The 24,850-nt window shown below is 37.5% G+C and overlaps 1 protein-coding gene across 2 annotated transcripts in view; it reads right to left on the reverse strand.

Moving 5' to 3' along the window:
• BTAF1 (B-TFIID TATA-box binding protein associated factor 1) overlaps positions 1-24,850 on the reverse strand; it is a 126,231-nt gene that overhangs the window by 96,345 nt on the left and 5,036 nt on the right. For both annotated transcript variants that reach the window (XM_036734954.1, XM_036734953.1), the window contains exons 2-3: positions 5,920-6,043; positions 2,918-3,032 (exon numbers count right to left, since the gene is read on the reverse strand). In XM_036734954.1, the coding sequence (XP_036590849.1) occupies positions 2,918-3,032; positions 5,920-6,043 (239 nt within the window). The remainder of the gene's footprint in view (positions 1-2,917; positions 3,033-5,919; positions 6,044-24,850) is intronic.

Consider the following 24,850-nt stretch of genomic DNA (forward strand, 5'->3'; position numbering starts at 1 on the left):
TTGCAGAATCAAAATTTAAACTGGGCAGAGAATTATACATGACCTTTCTTCCTTTGGCTAAAAGAGATTACAAAGAATTAACTATTTTCTTTGGCTTTACACTTCAGCATCACACAACTAGTCTGGGATTATATTTATACTTTCTTGATATTATAGGGGAATGGTACACCTATATTATATAGTGAAATTATGAAAAGTGGGAGAACTGATTTCACAAAGTATGATATGATGGATGGAAAAGGGTCTGAGTGTGAAAGCAAATTCGTACTGAATGTGCTAGATAATTTGAAGTTAAATTATCTACAGGTAAAGTGAAGGAAACCAGCAGAGACAACCCACATCTCTTCTTGAGCATATAGGAAATGACAAATAAACTATAAATTGTCTGTAGTAGCTAAGACACATCAAAATCACTAATCTTACCCTACCTTGCAACATCAATCTACTACGAAAGCCAAGCTCGGACCCAAGACCCCTTGATACCTCTCACCTATAATGTAAAAGAAATCATAAACCCAACAGGAGCCTCTGAAAATACTGAACTATCTGAGGGGCCATTCAGACCTCTAGAATTAACGTGGATCCACAAAAGGCTTCAGACTACAGATGCAAATGAATTGCAGGTGCTTCATACAGTTAATTAGCTTCCTTGGACCTTCCTTCTCAAAGTTTAGTTTTTATATGAAAGCTGAACTTTGATAAAACTTATCAAAGAACTAAGACCAAAATATTCTGAACTTCTAAGCAATATGCTACCTAAAAGTATATATCATTTGTTATAAAAAAAAGGAAAAGTAGTATAAGCACCACCAATTCCTTTAGTTAGAATACAAATCTACTTTATACCCAAAATTAAAAATATTACTTTAGAGTACTATCTATCAGGAGGACTTAACAAGGGAAACAAAGTAACCTAACCTATCATAAGACAGCAAATATATCATGGTACTCACAAAAATAACTATAAGAAGTAGTCTAAGTTACAAAAAGGTAAGCAGAAAAAAAAAACTAAAAGGAAGTTGAATTCTGAATAATGGAAAAATTAATGAAAGTCCCGGGGGTAAAATGATGAAGCAAACCCTCCTTATAGCAAAGGTGGGGAGGAATTACTATAAACACTATTAGACAAGACTTCAATATCTGATATTTTTTAAATATTTTTTAGTTGTACTAAGGCAGCAAGTTAAGTGGGGAAATGACTGTGATGTAAGGAAAAAAGGCATCAATAAAATGAATTTTTCCAAAAAGAAAAAAGCAGATTGAATTTTGATTATTTCTAACAATGGCAAATAGAAATGACTGCACAGAAAAAAAAAAATCTCCTTGAAACAAGTTATAGCTTAAAAAAAGACAAAATTTGCTCTATGGGACAAGACAAATTAACATCATTGCTCAATATAATATGTGCAAGAAATAAGAGTAAAAATCTCAGGCAAGCCAAAACTAATCAAATAGCTAATATCTAGATAACTTTGCAAATGAAACTTTATAGGTTCCAACATTCTATGTATGGGGGCTTGATGAGAAAAAATGCAAAATATTTTCACAAGTAACAAAATGTATACTAACAGGCTTACAAAGGCTTAACGGTCTGAAAACAACCACAACGATGCTGATGCTGATGCTGATGATGGTAGCAGCCAACATTTATAAAGTGCTTACTCTGGGTCAGGTACCTAGCTAAGCACTTTGCAGTAATTATCTCATTTGAGGCTCACAAAAACCCCTGAGAGGTAGGTGATATTATTATCCCCATTTTACAAATGAGGAAACTCAGGCAAACAGAGGTTAGATGATTTGCCCAAGGTCATACCAGCTCTAAATCTCTAAGCCAATCTGAATTCAAGTCTTCTTGACTCCAGACCTGGAGCTCTATACATTGTGCCACCCAGCTGCCAACAGCTCAAATGAAGATAACACAAAAATAAAAATATCAAAAAATTTAAAAATAGCTCAATCCCAGTCACAACACATAAATGCATTTTCTACCACTGTCATCAGGATACTAACAAGAATTAAGACTTTCCTGACCACACAGTCATGTAATTAAATCCACACTGAAGATTACTGCCACTGCCTAAGCAAATATAACCAAAAAAAGTAATGTTACAAATGTGTCCATCTTTGCAGATTTAGACTGACCCATCTTTTTTAAAAGAACATAATACCCTTAAAGAAAGAACATCACAATGTTTGGAACACAGCAGTCACTTTAAAAGTGCTTGTTGATTGACTGACTAGATTTTTCTCTAAAAACTACATATAGAGACCTACCTAATAATTTAAATAAAGTACACACCCCAAAAAGGTTTACTTAGCAGCCATGAAAAGCATGATAAGCATCCTAGTCAATTTGATCACTTTCTAATATGTTTGCATGTTCTGAAGGTATGTGAGTTTTCTAATGAAAAATGGTTAAATATGTGTGTATATATATATATATATATATATATATAATAAACATATATAAATATAAACACACACACACACACACACCAGGGCATCAGTCAGGAGGACCTGAGTTCAAATCTAGCCTCTGACACTTGACGCTCTTACTACCTGTGAGACCTTGGCCAAGTCACTAAACCCCAATTGCCCTGCCTTCCCCTCTCCAAAAACAAACAAACAAAAAAACCAAAAAAAATATATGTCCCAGGTTTTGTAGCTCTTCTTGGGGAAGAATGTGATTAGAGGACTGGATTTGGAGTCAGATGACCTAGGTTCAAATCCCAGGCTCTAAAGTCACATCTTCTCTCTGGGCCCTAACTTCCTCTTCTATAAAATGAAGGGGCTGACTAGGCAAGTAATCAGGTCTCTTCTACCTCTAAATCTATAATCACATGAAATCTACGATTGTTTCCATAAAAGGGATTAACCAGTTATAAAATCAAACTCCATTTATTTCACTTAAAAGCACCTTGCTTCAATCTTGGCACTGGGTTCCACTCAGGTACATTTTTCACTATGGCTTCAACAGCTTGTCCAGCTGCAATTCGTGTATCCCAATTTGTACTCCTTAAATATATCAGTACCTTTAAAAAAAAGTATAAAATAAAGTAGTTATATAGCAAATATAACATTTTTAAATAGTCAGAACATGGAAGAAAGTAAGTTTGTTTAGATTTGTTACCATAATTTGACAGCACAAGTAATACTAGCAAAACATTAAGTTTACTAATCTATAAGGTTAACCTATCATGCTCAATATCACTATTGTCTTCCAATGGAAAAAAGTGGAAACTTACACGAAAGAATGATCAAGTACATTTCTATTTAACCTCACTATAGTTAGATAATTGATCATAAAAGGTTGCATTCCATTTATTGGATTCTAATTATTAATAAAGTCCAGTTTTCCCTTGCATAACCAAACAAGGGGAACATTAGTACACAAAATATTATTCTGATTATTCTAATTCGTGGCAAAGGTAACTAAATTATAAATGTAAGGTTTCTCTTCCTTCAGTGATGCTTAAAAGACAGACTTCTAAATAAAGCTGGGTAAGAGAAGTACATGGTAGCCAGTTTTCATTCCACATGCCAATAGCAACTGCCCTTTTCTCCACTGCTTTGCTCTAACAAAGGAAAAGCACCTTTTGACAAGGAAAGCCTCTGCTGGTAGCAATGGCTATCTCAAGGCAAAATGAAAGAGTTGGAAGACAAAAGGTAAACACCTTTTTTGAGGGTGAGGAGACAAAGGAAATCTAAGAGAGAGGAAAATAGCGGATAAGTAGGGACTCTTTGTATCCAAAGATTTCCATAGGACAGTCTGAGACTAAACAATGGTACCAACTCCAAAATCCAACATAAAGTCAGATAACACAAAGGAGTTTAACTTGATTTATCATTTTTGGATGATGGCTTCTCCCCACAATAAGCAGATTGTGGGGATGTGCAATAAATAAGCCACGGATGCAATCTCTCTCCCCTTTTGTTCCTTATAAGACCTAAGTGCTACGCTGATGTGTCCAAATTAGATAGTGTATATTAGCTGTCATCCCTAATACCATTCTTTTATCCTTTAACATTCATCTCTGCAGACTTATTTCCTCTTATTTCTCCTTCAAGCATATTCCAAATTGGCCCATTTGCTACTTTTTATATGTGAAATTCCAGTTCCAATCTTCACACCTTTCTTTGTCCAGGTCATTCTCCATATCTGAAACGTTCTCCCTTCTGCCTCCTGTAATCCTGAGCTCACTTCAAGTCTTAGCAGCAGATCTTTCCTGATGCTGGAAGTTGTTGGTGCTGAGCCAGCTAAACCCACCACTAGGTTTTATCTCCCTCAATTTACATGCCAGTTCCCTGGAAGCAAGGATAATCTCAATTTTCTATTTGTATCCCCAGCATTTAGCACAGTTCTTGGCATATACTTAATACCTAGAGGCCTAGGACATCCCCCAAATACTGTACTGATAATAAAGAGGCAGCAAGAAAACATTTACTTCACTTCGTTCTCTTTTGTTCACTTCTTCATCTCGAGTGAAATAGGGTCTGAACTAGCCTGGAATGAGGTGACCGCAGAATGGTGTAGGAGGATAAATGAGGTTTACAGCCTTCTAAACTTAGTCCTACTATCTTATATCTTAAGAGTGAACAAGAACACCTAGGGTTGGAACCCGAAAAATAAGTGAAGGGGGTTTGGATTTGTCATCCTTATCTTCTACTGTCTCTTCCCTGATGGCCAGGCTTTAATAGGTCTGACTGACCAGCGTACCCCCACCACACCTAGACCTATATACCTCCTTTCAAAATTTCTCCTCCTACTTCCCCAGGCCAATCAAAACATATATTCCTTGAGTGCTGCAAGTTCCAATGTCAATATTATTTGATTAAAATACAAGCATTACCAACAGTATCAACATTTAACTGGCTCGGGGGAAGTTAGTTCCAAAGAAATAGTGTCAATCTGGCTAGATTTCTCAAATTTGTAGTGGGGTTTAGTTATAATTGATTTACTATGCTACTGCAAAAAACGCTGGTGGAGCAACCTTATGTAAGATAAACCTATAATATCTATTAAGGTAAAAGAAGAGAGGAGGGCAGGGGAGAAGCTGAGAGGGAAAGAAGGCTAGAAGAACCAGAGGGTGCCATGACAGCGTCTACCACCCCCAGATGACCCCTGAATTAACTCCCTTCTAGGGATAATTTCCATTTTAAAAAATGTAAACAGTTCACCTAAATGGGCATCTTTTGGTCAGGATATATGGGGGGAGACATTTCTGAGTCCCTCCTTCCCTGTGTTTCTTACCTAGTCCCCCTTATTTCCAAAGTAAAATATGATGTAGGATTAGCATTCTAGCCCTATACTCTATCCCTTCTAAACCTCTGCTCACAGGATCCAGAAGGTTAAGTAAAAACAAAAGCTCATCACTTGGAATGAAGACAAAGGTTACCAAATATTAGAAACGACAAAGCAAAAATGGAGGCCCTCAAGTATTTCACAAAGTTTACTAGTAAGAAGGTCAATTTTTCAATCACTGCTTATGAGTATTCAATTGTTTGGAGACAGAGAACTATGATATAATTACTATCTACTACCAACCAGTTAGATCACTGAAAACCAGAGTAACCACTCAGTTCATTAACAAATTGGGTCAGATTCCAATTGATGCCACAAATGAAGGGTTCAGCATCTCCCTGCCAATCTCTCTAAATAATTAAACCCACAACATATCTCTACCAACAGTATAGTGTTTTGAGTCTTGTGATATATAAAATGGAGCTAACATAGCTCAAGAAATAATGAGAGAAAAGATGGATATAAAAATATTCAGAGAAACATATTAAAACATTTAGTGTATGTTAGGAACTAGACTAAAAATGACACAAGACAGATCAAATCTAACTTTACATTCATTTCACTTTCCTACCCAAGAGCAAGTATCTAGAATCATGTTAAGAAAAAAAAAATCTTACTTTAGATAAAAGATTATTTAGTTCATGGGGATGGAGTTTCACCACTTCCCCAAGTTGCTGAGCAGCTGCTTTTCGTGTTACCGGGGTGGTACCAGTATCCAATAAGATAAAAAGACGATCAAGCCTAAAATGATTAAAAATAATTATTATTATTATTATTAAACACACATGGTATCCCAAAATCTTAAAAAGATCCTTTCAATTATTTCAAGTCCCTACTAATTATTTAAAGTAATATTTTATAGCAGAATACATCTTAACAGTTATATAAACGATCTACAGGGCTTGCTTGTTGACTTTCAATCAATAACTACTTATTATGCGCCAGGAATTGGGCTAGATACTATGAATGCAACAAAAGTGAAATAGTCCCTCTGCTCAAGGAGTTTACATTCTATTAGAGGAAATAACATATACATATAATATGTATACAAAAAATAGATAAAAACAGATGCAAAACTACTGAGGAGAAGAGATAGACAGGGATCAAGAAAGGTTTCACAGTGGCAGTTGGGCTGAAGTTTGAAGAAAACCAGGGATTACATGAGGCGGAGACAAGGAGAAATTACATTCCAGGACAGCACAAAGTTGCAAAGACTAAAAGGTGGAGGGGTACATATGAGGAACAGAAAGAAGACCAGTGTAATAAGTAGTAAGAGAGGAAAAGTAGAAAACAGGCAGATTGTTGAGGGCTTTAAATGACAAACAGGCCTTTTTATTTGATTCTAGAGCACAGATTCTTAACCTGAGGTCTATAAACTTGTGTGATTTAAAAAAAAAAAATATATATATATATATATATATATATATATATATATATTGTTTAACTACTTCAATTTAATTGGTTCCCTTTGCTGAGTATTTTATTTTAAAACATTATTCTGGAAAGAAAAAAAAGGCCCATCAACTTCACTGGACTGCAAAGAGCCCATAGGCTTCAAACTGCTGAAGGGGCTCATGATCCAAAAAAGATTAAGAAACTCTGTACTAGAAATTGTTGATGAGAAGAGATAGGATGTGGTCAGATCTGTACTTCAGGAAAACCACTTCTAAAGAATGGAATGGGAAGAAACCTACGGTAGGGAAACCAATTAAGGGGCAATAGTCCAGGCTATAGGTAACAAAAGAAATGTATGAGGATGATAGCTCTGTGAGTAAAGGGGACATATAGGAGTGATATTGTGATAACAGAAATGACAAGATCTGGCAGTGATTCAGATATGTGGGATGAGTGAGAGGATGATACCCAGGGTGCATACCTGAGTGACTAGAAGGATGGTGTTAACCTCAGTAGAAACAGGAAAGTTAGAAAGATGGCTAGTTCTGGGGAAAAGATTATGAATTATGCTTTAGACACTGAATTTGAGATACCTATAGGACATTTATTTTGAAGTATTCAATAAGCAGTGATGTAGAACCAGAGTTCAAGAAAGACTAGGGTTGGATATATAACTCTGGGAATCATTAGCATAAAAGTGATTAAGACTCAGGGGAGCTAACAAGGTCATCGAGTGATGATCTTGGAACACATCCACAATTAGGAGGCAGGGTAGGGATGATGATCCAGTTACAAAAACTAAGAGGGAACAGTCATATAGGGAGGAGGAAAATGGACAGAGCAGTGTCAAAAAAAAAACCAAAAAACTCCTCTAGGAGGAAAAGGTGCTATAGAGGTTAGGGTTAGAGTCGAACTGGAAAAAGATCACAGGGCTTGGCAATTAAGAATTTGGTGGTAATCTTGGTGAGAGCAGTTTTAGTTGAGTCAGTGGGGTCAAAAATGAGAATGCGAAATGAGTGGGAAGTGAGGAAGTAAGATGCAATAAGACAGAGTTTTCTACAACTTTGGCTGTGAAAGGGATGAAAAATACAGGATGATGGTTTGAGGGGAGGACAGTATCAAGTGAAGGGTCTTTTTTAAGAATGGGGATATCTGGCCATGTTTGTAGGCAACAACAAAGAAAAGAGTAGATAAAAAAGACATTATAAATGGCTGGAGGATGGAGATAATTAAAGGGGATTAGAGTTGGCCAGATTTCTTAGACTAGGAGAACAGGGGATAAAAAGTGGTAAAAATGTCTTGAAGAGAAAGTTGGGAACAGATACCCTGAGGAATCTGAGAGTCAATTAGGAAGGAGTGTCAGAACTACAGTGTATTAGTGAGGGCCCAGTTGAGACTGGATAATATGAATTGCAGTAGATCAAATTACTGCAGTTGTATGACTACCTTTCACAACATTTAGCACCAGGTTTGTAGGAATAGAGAAACTGAGTGATACTACTGACAATGTAATAGGTATGAATGCTGGAATATTGTAGTTTCCAAAAAATTAAAGTTGCAGATCACCCAAAAGAAAATAATGTATGGTGGATGTGAGCTGGCTGCAAGATATTCCAATGAAGAAATGTGCAAGAGAAGCTGAACAAAAGATATTATCATTATGATGTATGACCAAAAGTGGGCTGATCATGTAGTAAGAAAAAGAGACAAATGATCAGAAAGCCCATGGTATCCATACAATGTGAAGATTTAGAGAAAACCTCCCCCACACATTGAATAGTCCCCTATTGTAAATTTATGGAAAGATGAGAAGTAGCTAGGTGGTGCTGGACTTGAAATTAGGGACACCTAAATTCAAATCCAGCCTCAGATACTTATTAGCTGTATGACCCTCAGCAATTCACTTACTGTCAGCTTCCTCATCTGCAAAATGGGAATTATATAATAGTACCTCCTTCCCAGGGTTGTTGTGAAGATAAAATGAAATGATATTCATAAAGGACTGCAAACCTTAAAGTGCTATATAAATGCTAGTTATTATTATAGATCATTATGTGAACTGATGGAAATCTGTGTCACTGGAGGGCATATTTGCCTTGAGAAAATCTATCAAACAATCATGTAAAACAAAGTCAGAAAACAAGAGTAATTTTGCCTCTTCTTTATCTTTATGCCTTTAATAATCGCATTCATCTTATTGTTATTGCTAGCATTTCTACACCTTTGTCAAATAAGAACAGGGAAAGGAGGCATCATTGTTTTACTCCTGAATTTAATGAGAAAGATTCTAGTGTTTACCCACTGTACATAATGCTAGTTTTTAGATATTTTTAATCATTTAAAAAAAAGATCTTTCTTTATATTTTGTAGAGTTTTAGCATAAATAAATGTTTTATGCTGTCAAAAGTTCATTCCACAGCAATTGGTAGAATAGTGTGGTTTTGAATATTTTTACTTTTAATAGGACCAACTATGTTAAATGTTTTCCTAATGTTGAATCATCCTTGACATAAATTTTATTTGATAGTAGTAAATGATTTTTAAAATAAACTGTAATTTTTTTGTTAGGATTTTATTTAAAATTTTTCAATTTATATTCATTGGAGAATAGTTCCTTGCTTTATCATTCCCTCACTTAAGGTATTAGAACTATATTTGTTTCATGAAAGGAATCTGGTAGGGGCAGCTAGGTGATGCAGTGAGTACAGCACTGGCCCTGGAGTCAGGTCTACCTGCCTCAATTCTTTCTCCATTCCAGTCTACCCTCCGCTTAGCTGTTAAATCTTTGGGCTTGACCATGATACTCCCCTACTTAGTAAACTCCACTGGCTCCCTATCACCTCTAGGATCAAACATAAAATCCTCTGGCTTTTTAAAAACCCTCATAACATGACTCCTTGCTACCTTTCTAGTCTTCTTATGCCTTACTCCCTGCATGCCCTCATACTCTGCAAGCCAGTGATAGTGGCCTCAACAAGGTACTCCATCTCCTCACTCAGTGCATTTTCACGGGTTAGCCCACATGCCTGGAATTCTCTTCCATCTTATCTTGCTTTCTAGCTTTCCTGCCTTATTTCAGGTCTCAATTAAAATATTATCCCCTTCAGGAAATATTTCCCCAGGCAAGTACCTTGACTCTGTGATTATCTTCATGTTATCCTGCAAATAACTTTTTTGTACAAGGTTGTTTACATTTAGTATCCTATTAGACTGTGAGCTTCTTGAGAACAGGGACAGATTTGTTTTGTTTTTAAATTTGTTTTGGTTTCTTTTTATCCCCAGTCCTAAGCAAAATGTCTGGTACAGAGTAGGTATTTAATAAATGCTTGCTGACTTGACCCCCCCCCAAAGTATTCTTTCACATCTATGAAAGAGAATGGAAATTAACTTAATTTTCAGAAATGTCATAACATCCTTTGAGTTTGAGACAAAATACACATGGTGGGAAAAGAAGGGTAAAATCAAAAGCACATGAGAAAATTAAGAGAGCAAACAGAAATACTTTTATTCCTCACCACACCTTTACCACTTTGGGGCCTTTTTTCAAACTCAACTGAAAATTCAATTCATCAAGTATGTAGTCAACCGTCACTAAGTGCAAGACACTTGGGATACAAAAACAAAAATGCATATAGTTCCTGTGCTAAAGGAGCTGATACTGAAGAGGTTGTAGAGGAATGTCAGAGGGGAGTACAGAAATAAGTAAATAGAAAATAAATACAAAGTAATGTGAGAGAGGAAGAGAATGGGACACTAACATCTTGAGAATTAGTCAGTCAATAAGCACTTATTATCAAGGACCTTATACTATGTGCTAAGTACTGTGCTAAACTCTGGGACACAAAGAAAGGCAAAAGCCAGTCCCCGCCCTCAAAGAGCTCACAATCTAATAGGGAAGACAAACGCAAACAGGGTCCTGTGTGAGGAACAGCCAGGAAGTCAGTGTCACTGAACTGAAGAGTGTGTGGGGAGGAAGGGGGATGGCAAGGTATAAAAAGACTGGAAAGGTAAGGGAGGGCTAGGTTATGAAGGGCTTTGAATGTCAGAGACTTTGACCTGGGAGGTGATTAGGAGCCACTGGAGTTTACTGAATAAGGGAGCAAGAGGGTGACATTGCTGGACCTACGCTCTAGGAAAATCACTTTGGCAGGTGAATGAAGATGGACTAGAGTAGGGAGAGACTTGGGGTAGGCAGACCAACTGGCAGGCTACTGCTGGAAAGCAATTAGGAAAGGCCTCTTATTTAAGGAAGTAGTCAGACTAAAACCTTGAAGGGAGCTAGGAGTTCTGAGAGGCAGAGGTGAGGAAGGAGATCATACTAGCTATGGAGGATAGCCTGTATCAAGCCATGAAGATGGAAGGCAGAATGCTGTATTCAGGGACCAGCAAGCAGATCAGTATGGCTAGAAAATTAGTGCACATGATGTGGAATGAACCTAGAAAGTTAGGCTTGGAGTCAGACTGTGAAGGCCTTCAAATGACAAATAGAAGAGCTTGTATTTTATCTTACAAGCTAAGATAAAGATTCACTGAAACTTCTTGAGCAGGGGAATAATATGGTCAGATCTATGTTTTAGAACTATCAGTTTGGCAGCTGTGTAGAGGATGTACTGGCAAAGGGAAAGGCTAGATGTAAGGAGCCAATTAGGAGCCTATTGCAATAGTTTTGGTGAGACAAATGAAGATGAAAACCTTAATTAGGGTGGTTACTGTGTGAGTGGAGAAGAGGGAACAAATGAGAAAGCGCCTTCAGAGGTAGAACTAACAAGACTTGGTGACTGATTATGACAGGCCAGAAAGATTAAAAAATTGAGGTTGACTCCTAGGTCGTTATAAATCTGAGTGAATGGAAAAATGACTGTGCTCTTGACAGAAATAGGGAGTTAAAAGATCTGTTTTGGACACATGGAGTTTGAGATGATTAAAAGGCAACTGAAGACTTGGGAAAGGATCTCAGGAGAGGGGTGAGGAATGAGTAAGAATATTTGGAAATCATCCGCATAGAGATATGCAGAACCTGCTGAAGCTGATGGACTCACAAAGTAAGAATGTACAGAAGAATAACACAAGAGGGCCCAGGACAGGGGCCTGGACTAAAAACTAACCTTGACGATGACAAGGGAAACTTATAAGAAAGAAACTGGCTGAAGGTTGGTGTCCGCACCAACAAATAGCCTAAAAAACATATCTTATAATACAACATAACTAAATGTATCTGGTCACCTACAATGTATTGAAAACAAGTTATCACTAGGATTTTTTTCCCCACAGTATTAACCCACTGTATTACTCCAATATACATACTGATATGCTGAATGTGAACTCAGGCTCTAGGACCAGTACTCTAGCCACTAACAAACTGCCTACTCCCCATTTCCTCCTCTCCCATCTCTATTTCCTTTCCCCCTGGTTCCTTTCATGTACCTATAATATGCTCAGATCTCAAGATTTAAAGCTAACAAACAGAAATCCATCTCTTGGCCCTTCTACCTCACTGAACTACAGTCCCATTTCTCTTTCCTTTCGAAAATTAAGCCCCCTGAAACATATATAGTAAAAGGATATGAACAGTTCTCAAAAAAACTGCCAACTATTAAGAACCTGATGAAAAACTGCTTCAAATCACTTATAAGATAAATTCAAGACAAAAAAACTCTAAGATTTCACCACACACACCCAGGAAGTTTGCAAAGAAGAAAAATTTAGAAACTGTCAATGCTTTGGGAATGTAGAAAGTTATGAATATACTGTTGGTGGAATTGTTCATTGGTTCAACCATTCTGAAAAGCAATAGGGAGCTATGTTAAGAAAGTGACCAAAATGTCCACAACCTATGAACCAGTGATCCCCTTGCCAAGCAAAAATCCACAAAGAAGTTAATGACAGAAGGAGGCACCAAAATATTCATAGCAATATATTTTTGCAATGAACTGGATACAAAGTATATGCCCATCCACTGAGGAATGAAAAAAGATAAAGTGGTACAAACTATGGGATACTACTAAGAAACAATGAATATAAAGAATACAAAAAGCAAAGGAAGATCCATAGGAAATCATGCCAAGTGCAGCAAGTAGAACCAGGAAAACAATGTACATAATGACAAAAATGTAAAATAACTCCTTCCCCAAAAAACCCTAAAAAGTTACTACTCCAGATACCTCAACTTCATTGCTTCTTTATTCATTTGGAAGCTAGATTTTAGTCACATCTCTTTTCATAAATCTCTGTTAAAAGTCATCAATGATATCCCTACAGTCAAACAGAAATCCACTGGCTTAGACATGTCATCTTCTCTGATATTTATCTGCAACATTTGACCATGCTTATTACATCTTCCTTGAAACTCTTTTCTCTTTAGTTTTAGAGAGGTCATACTCTCCTGGTTTTCTTCATAGTGCTGACTGCTGCTAGTATCACCTAATTTAGGATTTAGAGCTATAGAGAATTTTAGGATTTATCTAGTCTAGCAGTGTCAAACTCAAACAGAAACAAGGCCACTAAACCACACATAAGGATCCCTGCAGGTCACACATGCGCTTAGAAAACCATATACTAATATTTCTATGTTTTGTGTTTTTATTTATCTTGTTAAATATTTTCCAATTACATTTTAATTTGTTTTCATCACACTATATTTGACACCTCTGATCTAGTTCAACCCATTCATTTTACAGATGAAGCATAGAGAGATTGCATTTAGTCCAAGGTTATTCAGCTAGCAAGTTACCTAAGGTCCTTTTCAACAATTAAATTCCATGATAATATATGATCCTTTTTCTCCTCAGTCAACTGGCATTTATTAAACACCTACTATGTGCCAGGTACTATGCTAAGCACTAGGAATACAAAGAAAGACAAAAATAATTCTTTGCATTAAGAAGCATATATTCAAAAGTAGACAACGTGTAAATAACTTAGTATATACAAGATCTACACAGAGTTGATGGAAGATAATCTAAGGAATGGAAAAGATTTCTTGCAGGATGTAGGACTTTAAATGAGACTTGAAGAAAGCTAGAAAGCAGAAATGAGGTGGGAAAGAATTCCAGGTATGGGGGACAGCCTGTGAAAATGCACTGAGCTGGGAAATGGAGTGTCTTATGTGAGGAACAGAAATGTCTGTGTCCCTGAATCAAAGACTAAGCAGAGGGGAATAAAGTCTAAGAGGAGAGAAAAGGCAGAAAAGAGGCAAGTTAGAAAGGCTTTAAAAGGAAGATTTTACATTTGATCCTGAAGGTTATAGGGAGCCACTGGAGTTGACTGAATGAAGGCTGATATGGTCAGATCTGCTCTTTGAGAATATCATTTTAATATCTGAATGGAAGCTGGATTAGTATGGGGAAAGACTTGACATAGGGAGACCAAATAGAAGGCTATTGCAAGTCCAAACATGAGCTGATGCAGGCCTGCAAGGAGGTGGTGGCAGTGTCAGACGGGAGAAGGAGGAAATGCACAGGGTGTTCCTAAAGTTTGGACACATAGGCAAAAATGCATATTTTCAAGAAATGAAATGAACGAAATTTTCAACCACATTTTATTTAATTGGAATGTTAACAAATAACATCTTCAATATGATTTCCATTACGTGTAATGCAAAGGTTGATGTGCTTTGCAAGATTCACATGAACTCAATGCAATAACTAAACATTGCTGCCAACTTGCCTATGTGTCCAGACTTTAGGGACACCCTGTATATGAGATATTACGAAGGCAGAAAAGACAGGATGTGACCCTGGATTGGTGTATTGGTAATCAGGGTGGGATTTTTTTTTAATACTGTTTTCTCTTTTGGGATGCTAAGGCAATCAAGTACCTTTGATTGCCTTTCAAATGTAATGGCAAGCAAAATGGGACTTTTTGCTGTTTTTTATTTGAGTGCTTCTCAGTACTGAGGTAATCAAATACCTTTGATGAGTCTTGCCTTTGTTTCAATCAAGAGTCTTTGAATCAGGAGTCTTTGATGACCTGCTTAAGTCACAAGAAAGCCTAGTTTACATGGGTTTGAGTCCCATGGTTGTGATGCCCTCTGACCCTGAAGAAAAGTATATATACTCCGAGGTTAGCATTTTGCTTGGCGCTCTCACTCACTGGAAGAGTGTTGTGTGATTTGACCAGAGAGACTCTGGGTAGCTGTCACCGAGCACCCCCGGCTTTCGAAAACCCAGATGTTGGTGCTTTTCTCTCTGGTAACTGTACGTATTGCTATGGACAGAGAGAAACCTGTCTGCTGATTTGTGTTATTTTGCTCTGTTTATAGGGTTTGTGTTTGTCTTTGCTCTGAAGTTCAGGGTGCTGACTTTTTCCCCTAAACTAAATGAATGATATATTTATGTTTAATTAAAGTGAGATTGTTAATCCCTTAAATTTGCTTTACTTAGAAAAGCAGATCAAAGAATCTGTGCTAGCTGCCCTCCTGTGTGCTCTTGTTGTTGGTCTTACACCCCCACAGCAGCTGCTAGTCCAACTGTTGATACAACTGGATAGTGGAATAAAAGAGAGTAAGGAGTTGAGGACATATATATTGCAATCCTGGGTGACCAGGAAGATGGTGGTACCCTCAAAATAGTCTTCTCCAACTTTGTTTTTGGCCCTCTTCACTTCTCAGTTGTTTTCTGTTTCAAAAATTTCACTTAGTACCATGGCTTCAACCATCACCCTTATGTAGATAAAGCCCCAGGTCAAACCTGTCTTCCAAGCTCTAGCTCTTGGACTACAACAAACTCTTAAGTCCTACCTCCAATTTCTAGGGCAGGAATCCACTACTGCCTGATTAATCTTCCTTATACACAATTCTCATGTTTCTTGCACTCAAAACCATCCAAAGTCTTTTTTCCTGCCAAATAAACTCCTTGGCCTGATATTCAAAGTCACCTCCAATCTAGCATATCTCTTGCACACTACTATGATACAAAGATGCTACACTGAGTCTAGCTAAATTAGACCATATGCGCTCAATATGCCTTGTACACTTTTAGTATCTTCCTACTTCAGCAACTATTCACTAGAATACCCTCCTGCTTAATCCTGGCTTTTGAAATCCTACCCACCCCAAGGCCCAGATCAAATGCTTTTTCCTCCACAAATCTTCCAAATCCCCAGAGGAAAACTATTTTTTCTTCCCCTGACCTTTCAAAGTACTCTGTACCTCTATTATGCTCCTATGTTTGACTCTGCACTTCAGTACGTTTTTGTGGTACAGTATTATACAACTATAATATACAAATATGGTATATATTTGTAATTGTACTTGTAAATTTGTATGTCTAAATGTCCTACCCCACTCCCCACCCCGACAGCAAACTGCATGAAGGCGGCACCATGTCTTGATTATTTTTGTCTCCCCATCTCCTAGCGCCAGACATAGCACTTTGCACACAATAGGCACTTAATGGACTATTGAATGAATGAAGTAGGTTGTATGGGCAATAAGGAGTTGGAAGCACTATTGGTGAATACATAAAGCAAGTAGCAGGCCTAGACCATACTAGATAAGATTTAATGGACAGGTGAATCTGGCCTTCAAATACTTCACTAGAAGCGAAGGAAGGTAAGCAAATTCCCAAATACAAGCCTTAGCCAAATGTCAATCTTGTTATATTGTTTCTTTTGCAGAGTTAAAAATATTAAACAGCCAAAAATGCATTCATTCAATATATTTAATCACCTACTACAAAATACAAGGCACACACATTCAAGTGCTCCTCTTTTTGAGCAATATAATGTTTCAAAGAAAAAGGAAGGATCCATAAGGGAAGAGTATGCAAAAAAGCAGTATTTACAAACAGCTGGTCCCTGAAAATATATCAATAAACATAATGCCATCTTTAGAAAGGCACTATGTTTAAATACAAATGAAATAATTTCAGTAAAGGCAGCTACATAAGAAATCACAATGTTTACAAAAAAAAAAAAAACTGATTACAGGACACTACTGAAAAGCATGCATAAAAAGTAAATCTAAAAAAAAAAAATTTAGATCAAATTAAAATGTTTAAAGGGTATTCTTGATTTTTCTTTCCACCAACCTAAAGAACTTAGGCACTCTAATTTTTAGTCTGTTATCAAGGTTTTGTTTTTTAATGGAAAATCTGCATTATAATGTAAATATGGCATACAATACCTCTGACATAATCATGCTGAATGCAGAAAGTCCTTGTTTTTTGAATGGTTCATTTTTCAAAGTCTAATTCAAGTATTTAAAACACCTGTACTTAACATTGTAAGTCCTTTACTCCTACCCATCAGTTTTTGCACTAGAGAAACAGGAGAAGAGGAAAAAAGGAAACAGCTCTGCCAAAAAGTCCTTGAAAAAAACCTCATAAACATCTCCACCAGCACGCAGGAAAAGGAGTATGATTGCTTCTCTCCAGCAATTATGCACACCCTCCACGTTGCTCTAGATAGTGTTTGTTTGGAGGGCAGAGGTGGTAAGATGGGCAATAAAGAAGAAGAGTAAAATCAGATTCAAGTGACATCTGTTTCCCAAACTTTCACAACTGAAGTCCTTTTAGGGCTGCCTTTAACTGTTTAGAAGATGTAGTGGCTATGTTTGAAAAGAATTAACAATAAAGTAGAGGCAACTAGGTGGCGCAATGAATAGAGCACCGGTCCTGGAGTCAGGAGAACCTGAGTTCAAATTTGACCTCAGACACTTAATAGCTCTGTGACCTTGGGCAAGTCACTTAACCAATTGCCTTGCCTTCCCCCCCCCCTCAAAAAAAAGAATTAACAAAAGTGCTCTTGAATATTTCTGCTTGATTTATGAAAATTTATCAACAGAAAAAGAAGGCATCAGTTCTGACCTCTAAATAGCTTCCTTAAAAAAACAGGACTGCATAAATCACCTCCTAAAGTCCTTCTAGATTTTGAGGCAAGCAAATTATTGTTGGTTAAATGTTAAATTAATGTCGATTATAAATAAAATCTTATGTTCTCTAAGGCCCCTTCCAGATCTAAATCTATGACCCTATGATACCATGACCCTTACAACAACCTTGTAATGTAAAGTCAAAAGTATTATCCCTACTTTACAAATAAGGAACCTGATCAAACCTACACCCAGCACTCTTACACTACATCACACTTCCCCCTTCACTCCAGAGCTAGAAGAAAGTGGGAGGCTGAGCAGTACAGACACAGGCAGAAAGCATTTGGTTCACAAAAGAGGCTAAAGAGGAACAGAAGAAATGTACTTTTTGGTGAATTAGTACTGATACTATTTCATTCAGTGCTTCCTATTTCTCAAACCCCTAGTATTATTCCTACACAGGTCTAACATGTTAGCCCATTTCATAAAAAGCTATTTAAAGAGATGCTTTTGTTTTCCCTTACATGTTAACCCATGTTTTCCCATTAAAACAGATAAATTTTCTGATAATGCTCCTGATATTGAGCAATGGATTAGGGAAAAGTATGGGCAAATATTGATACAGAGTTAACACATTTTCATTATTTAATGTCTTTAGCATACCTGTATACCCTCCTTACATCAATTACTTTTCTCCTTCCTCCTCCATGTCCAAAACTGAATTCACTGTCCTTTCCCCTCCAAGATGCTCCTGCCTCCAAACATCCCTAGTACTGTAGAGAATAGCATCCTCCTCCCAGTTCCCCAGACTTGACACCTAGAGTCATTCTCAACTCCTCACTTTCCAACAACGACATCTCTTAAATATGCCATCTCTCTGATAATGCCACCCACCCCAGTACACAACCTCACCACCTTATGCCTGGACTACCGTAAGAGCCTGTTGGTAGGGCTGTCTGTCTCAAGTTTCTTCCCACTCCAATCTCCATTCAGCTACCACAAGTGATTTTCCTAAAACACAGGTCCAAGCATGTTACCCTCTCCGTTCAATAAATTCCGGTGGTTCCCTACTATGCCAAAGATCAAATACCAGATCCTGTTAGGTGTTCAAAGTCTTTCATAACCTAGCTCCACCACACACACCTTTCCGGTCTCCCTTGCCACCTTATCCTCTCATATGCTCTTTGATCCCATGACACTGACCTCTTGGCTATTCCTCACACCACATGAAATTCTATCTTTCGGCTCTAGATATTTTCTCTGGCTGTCCTTCATCCCTGGGATGCTTTTCTTCCTCATCTTCACTGTAGTTTCTTTGAAGGCTCAACTAAAATCCTATCTTCTACAGGAAGCTTAACCCAAACCCCCTTAATTCTAGTGCCTTCCCTCTTTCAATTATTTCATATTTATCCTATATATTGTTTACTTGTACATATTTGTCTGCTTCTCGCCCCCTCCCTTAGACTGAGGACTCCTTGAGGGCAGTGACTGTCTTTTGCCTCTTTCTGTATCTCTGGCACTTAGCACAGAGCCTGGCACCTAGTAAGCCCTTAATAAATTCTTACTGACTTAACTGGCTCTGCCCCTTTGCCTCCAATTATGCCCCTTTCCCCAATCTTAAAAAAATAATAATAATCTTCAATTAACCCTTCTAACTACTCCCTCACTTCTCACTTTCCTTTCAATGCCAAATTTGGGGGGGTGGGGGATAAGGGAGAGCTCAATACTTAGATATGAATCCAAGTCTGCTAGTTATTCTTAGGCAAGTTGACCTTAGGCAAGTCACTTAACCTCTTTAGGCTTTAATTTCCTATCCATGCAATGAAGAAATTGGACTAGATTGCCTTTAAGGTCCCTTCCAGTTCTAAATATATCATTCTATTACAACATTGCTTCTATTCATTCACCTACTAACTGACCTCTTCAATCTGGCTTTCATGCCTAACTCTAACAAAATATTCATGAAGTTCACTAATGGTGTCCTAATTGCCAAATTCAAAGTCCTCTTCCAAATTTTCATTTTCCTTGATCTCTAAGCATTATTTGCTACTGTGGAATACATCTTCCTTTAATTTTCCTTGCTTGGCTTCTGTGACACTGTACTATCCATGTTATCTTCTGATCATTCCTTTTGCTTCTTTCTCTTAAAACCTAAGTATATCAATACATTCCCTAAGTTCCACTCTGCTCTTTTAGATCTTATATGGCATGTCATCAAAATAGATTATTTTTCAAACCTATATTTACATCTCCAAACTCCCTCTAGAGCTTCAGTGCCCAATTCCAATTTCCTACTGGACATTACTTGGATATGTCACTTCAAACACCTTAGCGACTTGTGAGTAAACTAATCTTTCTAAAATACCCTTTGATTACATCCATATTGCTTTTGGAGGGCAGCTGCTATTTCATTTTTGTCTCTGTATGCCCAGTGTCTGGGATAGTTCCAGGCACTTAGTATAGCATCATAAATGCTTGGTAATTGATGCTGCTCAGACACTTTTTTTTGTTGAGGGGGGAAGGCAGGGCAATTGGGTTTAAGTGACTTGCCCAAGGTCACACGGCTAGTAAATGTGTCAAGTGTCTGAGGCTCCACTTGAACTCAGGACCTCCTGACTACAGGGCAGGCCGCTCTACTCACTGTGCCAGACACCTTTAATGGGTTCTCACAGCCTACAAGACAAAGCCAACTCCTTCACACCTGATATTCAAGGCCCTTTCCCACTCTGGGAAGCCTGCTGTGCTTATTCCACAGTAATCTTCCCACCCTTTAAATTATCCCAGCTAGAGTAGCTGCCTTTCCTATGGTTTAGTTGTCTATATTGCCTTGTGATAGTTTTTCTTATTACAGCAAATATTAGATTGGAAAAGAACTCAGAGACAGTCACTCCATCATTCTACAGATGAAGATCTAAGGCACAAGACAGGTGGAATGATTTGCTAAAGATCTCCCAATATAGAATTTTCTCTTATTGAAATTTTATTTTCCTGTTATTATTTACCTTTCCAAGTGTTCCTATCTATATTAACCCCTTGAGAGAAGAAACATTGTCTTATGCTCCTTTGTATTTCTGACAACCCAAAGAATGGTGCCTCAAAGGTACACAATGCTGACTGAACTAGCTTTGATATGTAAAAAAGCACAGTATGTAATTTAAATTAAAAATAAAAGAATTATCAAGGGACTAATATAGTAGATGCAAATGTAAGTAATAAAGTGGCATGCTATGGGGTATTCAACAAATTCTTGCTTCCTCTGAGAAACAAAACTAAGATACATCTATACCAGCTAGCACAAAAGAAGTCAATAAGGTAAAAGAACTTTTGCCAAGTGTTTCAGAAGGTAAACTGACCAATTCATGGCTGTACTTTAATATCCCAAACACCAAAGGAGCGAATTTGCTTGGCCTATATAGACTAAGCACTGTACCCCTTCAATGATTCTTCTCCTTGGGTTTAACTTTCCCTTCTTATTCTCTTTAATAGCTTTTCTTTAAACCAGGCCTGCACAACCTGCAGCCTCACAAGCCACTTGCAGCATGCCAAAGGATTTCCCCTACATAGGAAGGATGTTATCCTCTACATATTCCCAGAGCCACCTGAAATCCTTTGGCATGCTGCTGGTGTAAGCAACCCTCGGGCCATGCAGGCCTGCTTTAGACACATTTCTAGCAATGGACCTCCTTCTGATTCTGTCTCATGGCCATACAGTCCCTCCCTGCCTCATGTTTCTACACAGCTTTGCAACCCAATACCAATGCCCATTACCCCATTCCCCTCCACCAACCAGCTGTCCTGGATGTGGTAAATCAGTTTATTCCCCTGTCTTGACCCAGGCCTGCTTTCTTCCCTGTATGCTTCACCTAGGTAGTGGTCTTATTTGTCACAATGGAGAGAGGAAGTGGGGACATTTGTGAGAAACTTTTTCCAAGTCTTCTGGCTCAAAGTTCTTTTTGGTGGTCCACTATTCCTTTCTCCAAAACAAAGGATAGATATGGTCACCAAAGAGATGGAAAATGAGGAAAAACGTGAGACTTAAGGGCTAAACAAGAGAATACTTTGACCTACTGTCCCAAGGACAAACTGCTAGGTGAGTGGGGTTCAGTATATCAAGTAGGTTTAGCATCAAGACTGGGCCACACCACAAGAGTTTGGAGAGGGAATGGGAAGGGAAGGAAAACGGTTATGTGGCCATGGGACAGGGTCAGTGTTATTTTGGAGGGTGGGTGGAAAGGGACCCTGGTGGGAGCATCTGAAGGAATGTCAGAAGATAAAAGAAAAAGTTAAAGGAAGGAAGGCTGATTGGGGCTAAACCTGCTCTTTGAAGAAATAAGCAGGAGTGCCATTTTTCTTGCTCTGTAAGAAGGATAGACATGTGGACAAAAAAGAAGTAACAGATGTGAAATTAAATGAAAGGTACTAAAATTAGAGAAGGAAGATTTGTGTAACTCAGTAACAAAATAGTGCATTATACTGTCAACATTCATTGCTTGTGAAATCTATTGTGCTGGTATCACCTGGTCTGTTGTTCTGTTGCTTTTAGTTGTATCCAACTCTTCATGCCCCCATTTGGGGCTTTCTTGGCAAAGATACTGCCATTTCCTTCTTCAGCTCATTTTACAGATGAGGAAACTGAAGCAGAAAGGGTTAAGTGACTTGCACAGAATCACACAACTAATAAGTATCTGTGGCCAGATTTGAACTCAGGAAGACGAGCCTTCCTGACTTCAGGCCAAGCACGAATGCCACCTAGCTGCCCAGCATCTAGTCTACTTCAAATCAAATAGGTACCACTTAAGACCTAAGTATAAATTTATGATTATTTTAAAAATACTCTGATATAGAACAAACACTGAGAGAGATCACCTCCACTTACACAACTAGGTAAGAAATGCTCTGGATTGCTATTTACCAAGATTTCACTAAGCATCTACTGTGTGACAAAGCAATGAGAGAAGGGAAATAATCATTTACATAGTGCCTACTATGTGCCAGGCAATGTGCTAAGTAAGCATTTTTTACAGATACTGTCTCACTTTGAGATAGGTGCTATTATAATCCTCATTTTACAGTTGAGGAAACTGAAGTAGGCAGAGGTCAAGCAACTTACCCAGCTGTAAGTGTCTGAGGCAGTATTTGAAGGCAGGTCTCCTAGTACTCTATTCCTTGGCCCACAAGCTATCTATGGCCATAGTAGGTGAAACAGTGTGCACAAAGGAGTGAGACATGACTTCAAACAGTTTATAAACTAGCTTACATTCTCAGAATAAATGTTTCTCTGGAAATGACAATATATCCAACACAAAGACTGGATCCATGGGTTTATACTTGTTCTAGCACAGCCAAGCTTTAGGCCTGTGATTTAAAATGAAAAGCTTCTTGAGGTGCAAGGGAAAATAGTGTAGAATGAGGAAACAGGAAAGCTAAAGATACAAAGAGGCTACCCACTGGGATTAAAACTCAGACAAGAAAAAGGAGCCTAGGAAAAGGTCAATTTATATTGGTGAATCTTTTCTACAATGCCTGAGACTTTTCCTTATCTCTCTCTACAGGCAAATCTTTTCAGTTTTAGACCCTTATAATAAATTCATTCTCTTTCTTTTGGGCTCTATGATAGATTGGAATTGCTGAGCCCTGGCCATGGGGATAGCACCTACCTTCCGGGGTTTTTGTGAGGATCAAATGAGATTATTTGTAAAATGGTGTAGTGCCTGGAACATAGTAGGTGCTTAATGAATGCTGGTTTCCTTCCTTCCTATCCAGTAACCAAAAGCAACCTTTGCTTCTATGCAAAAATAATGACCCTCTCTTCCCAAAGTTACATAGGAGGATCAGCTAGAAATCTGGAAACCTACCTGGAAAAAATACCCCAGGTTCAAAGAACAATTCTCTGAAATACCATCAGAGTAGTCCAATTACTGCTCCTAAGAAAGCCCAGCCCATGGGTACATTCAACAACATTTTCTGCCACTCTACAATAGTTACTCTAACAGAAATACAGATTTAGCACTCAATTGTCACTGAAATTTGTTCTGGTTAATTCCACCACTTTCCAAATTTCAGCAAATATGTGAATATTTCATATGCCCAGAGAATGGTTTCTAAAACAACTAAGTACTACAGATGGAATCAGAATATTTTAGAAATGTTCTTGAGAGCACACAAGTTTTCACTATTTGTATAAAAATTTTTAAAAAAATCAATAATCATGAATGTCACTATAGCAACCTTTCCTAAACATCTATGCAGACACTGAAGAAAAATTCTGAATGTATTGTTGTCATAGATACGGCAATTCAACATCTTTAAAATAGTGTTAAATGATATTAATATTTGACACAGTAAATATCTGGACATAAGGAAACTTAAAATTAGAAGACTTCTAACATATCCAATGTAAGCTTTGTGACCACACAAAGAATTAGAAAAAATTGAACACAGAATAAAGATATCAAGGACTGATTTTTCTTAGAAGCAAAACAAAACAAAAACACACCTGACACAATCCCTACTAAAAGATAAAACAAGGAAATTGATGCAGAAGAAAAAAATTGGTTCATATTAAACAGAGGGTAAAAAACCATGCAATAGCAGAATAGTAGTCAACTCTCATATGAGATCAGGTAAAAGTAAGACAGAACAATCTAAAAATCATTCCTATTTGGTTTTGGAACAGAATCAAAAAGATACTCATACCCAGACATACACTCATCGCTTTCCTAAATTGGCACTGGCCTCTAAATTTGCTTCTACCTCACAGTGTCCAAGACATAGCTTTATTGTAGAAGATCTAGAGGGAGAATGGTCACAGAACTACAATCACTTATAGATAAATGAAGTGACTGCATATGGCTCATAACTGCCTCATGCATTGTTGATACTTTAAAATACTGCAAAATGTTTAGCAAAGATGACAAAATTTACTTGGTTCTTATTATGTGAAAATTTTTGCTTCCAAGGAATTACTAGGATCAGACTCAGAAAAATTTACTGAAAAACACTAGGAAAAATTTCACACTGTCTAAATTATGGTGAAATTATCCAAGTCAGAGCAAGAAGAATCCTTGAGAAAGCACTAACAATTTAGTATTTTCTTTCCCTGATAATATAGATACTACATTATAAAAGACTTCTAAACATCTTTAAAAAAATTAGGCTAGGCACACTGGTACCAAAATCATTTATATTATATTTGACCTTGGCAATATCACATTGTGTTTTTTGTAAACAGTATTACCTTCCTCACAGTTTAAGCTAATATTAAAATTAGCTTGTGTTCCCTAAGCATATACCAACTAAACAATGAAGGAAGGCAGCTCAGAAAACATGCTGAGTAGTAGAGA

Source organism: Trichosurus vulpecula, chromosome 8 (genome assembly GCF_011100635.1).
Source record: "Trichosurus vulpecula isolate mTriVul1 chromosome 8, mTriVul1.pri, whole genome shotgun sequence".
NCBI classification, from domain to species: domain Eukaryota; kingdom Metazoa; phylum Chordata; class Mammalia; order Diprotodontia; family Phalangeridae; genus Trichosurus; species Trichosurus vulpecula.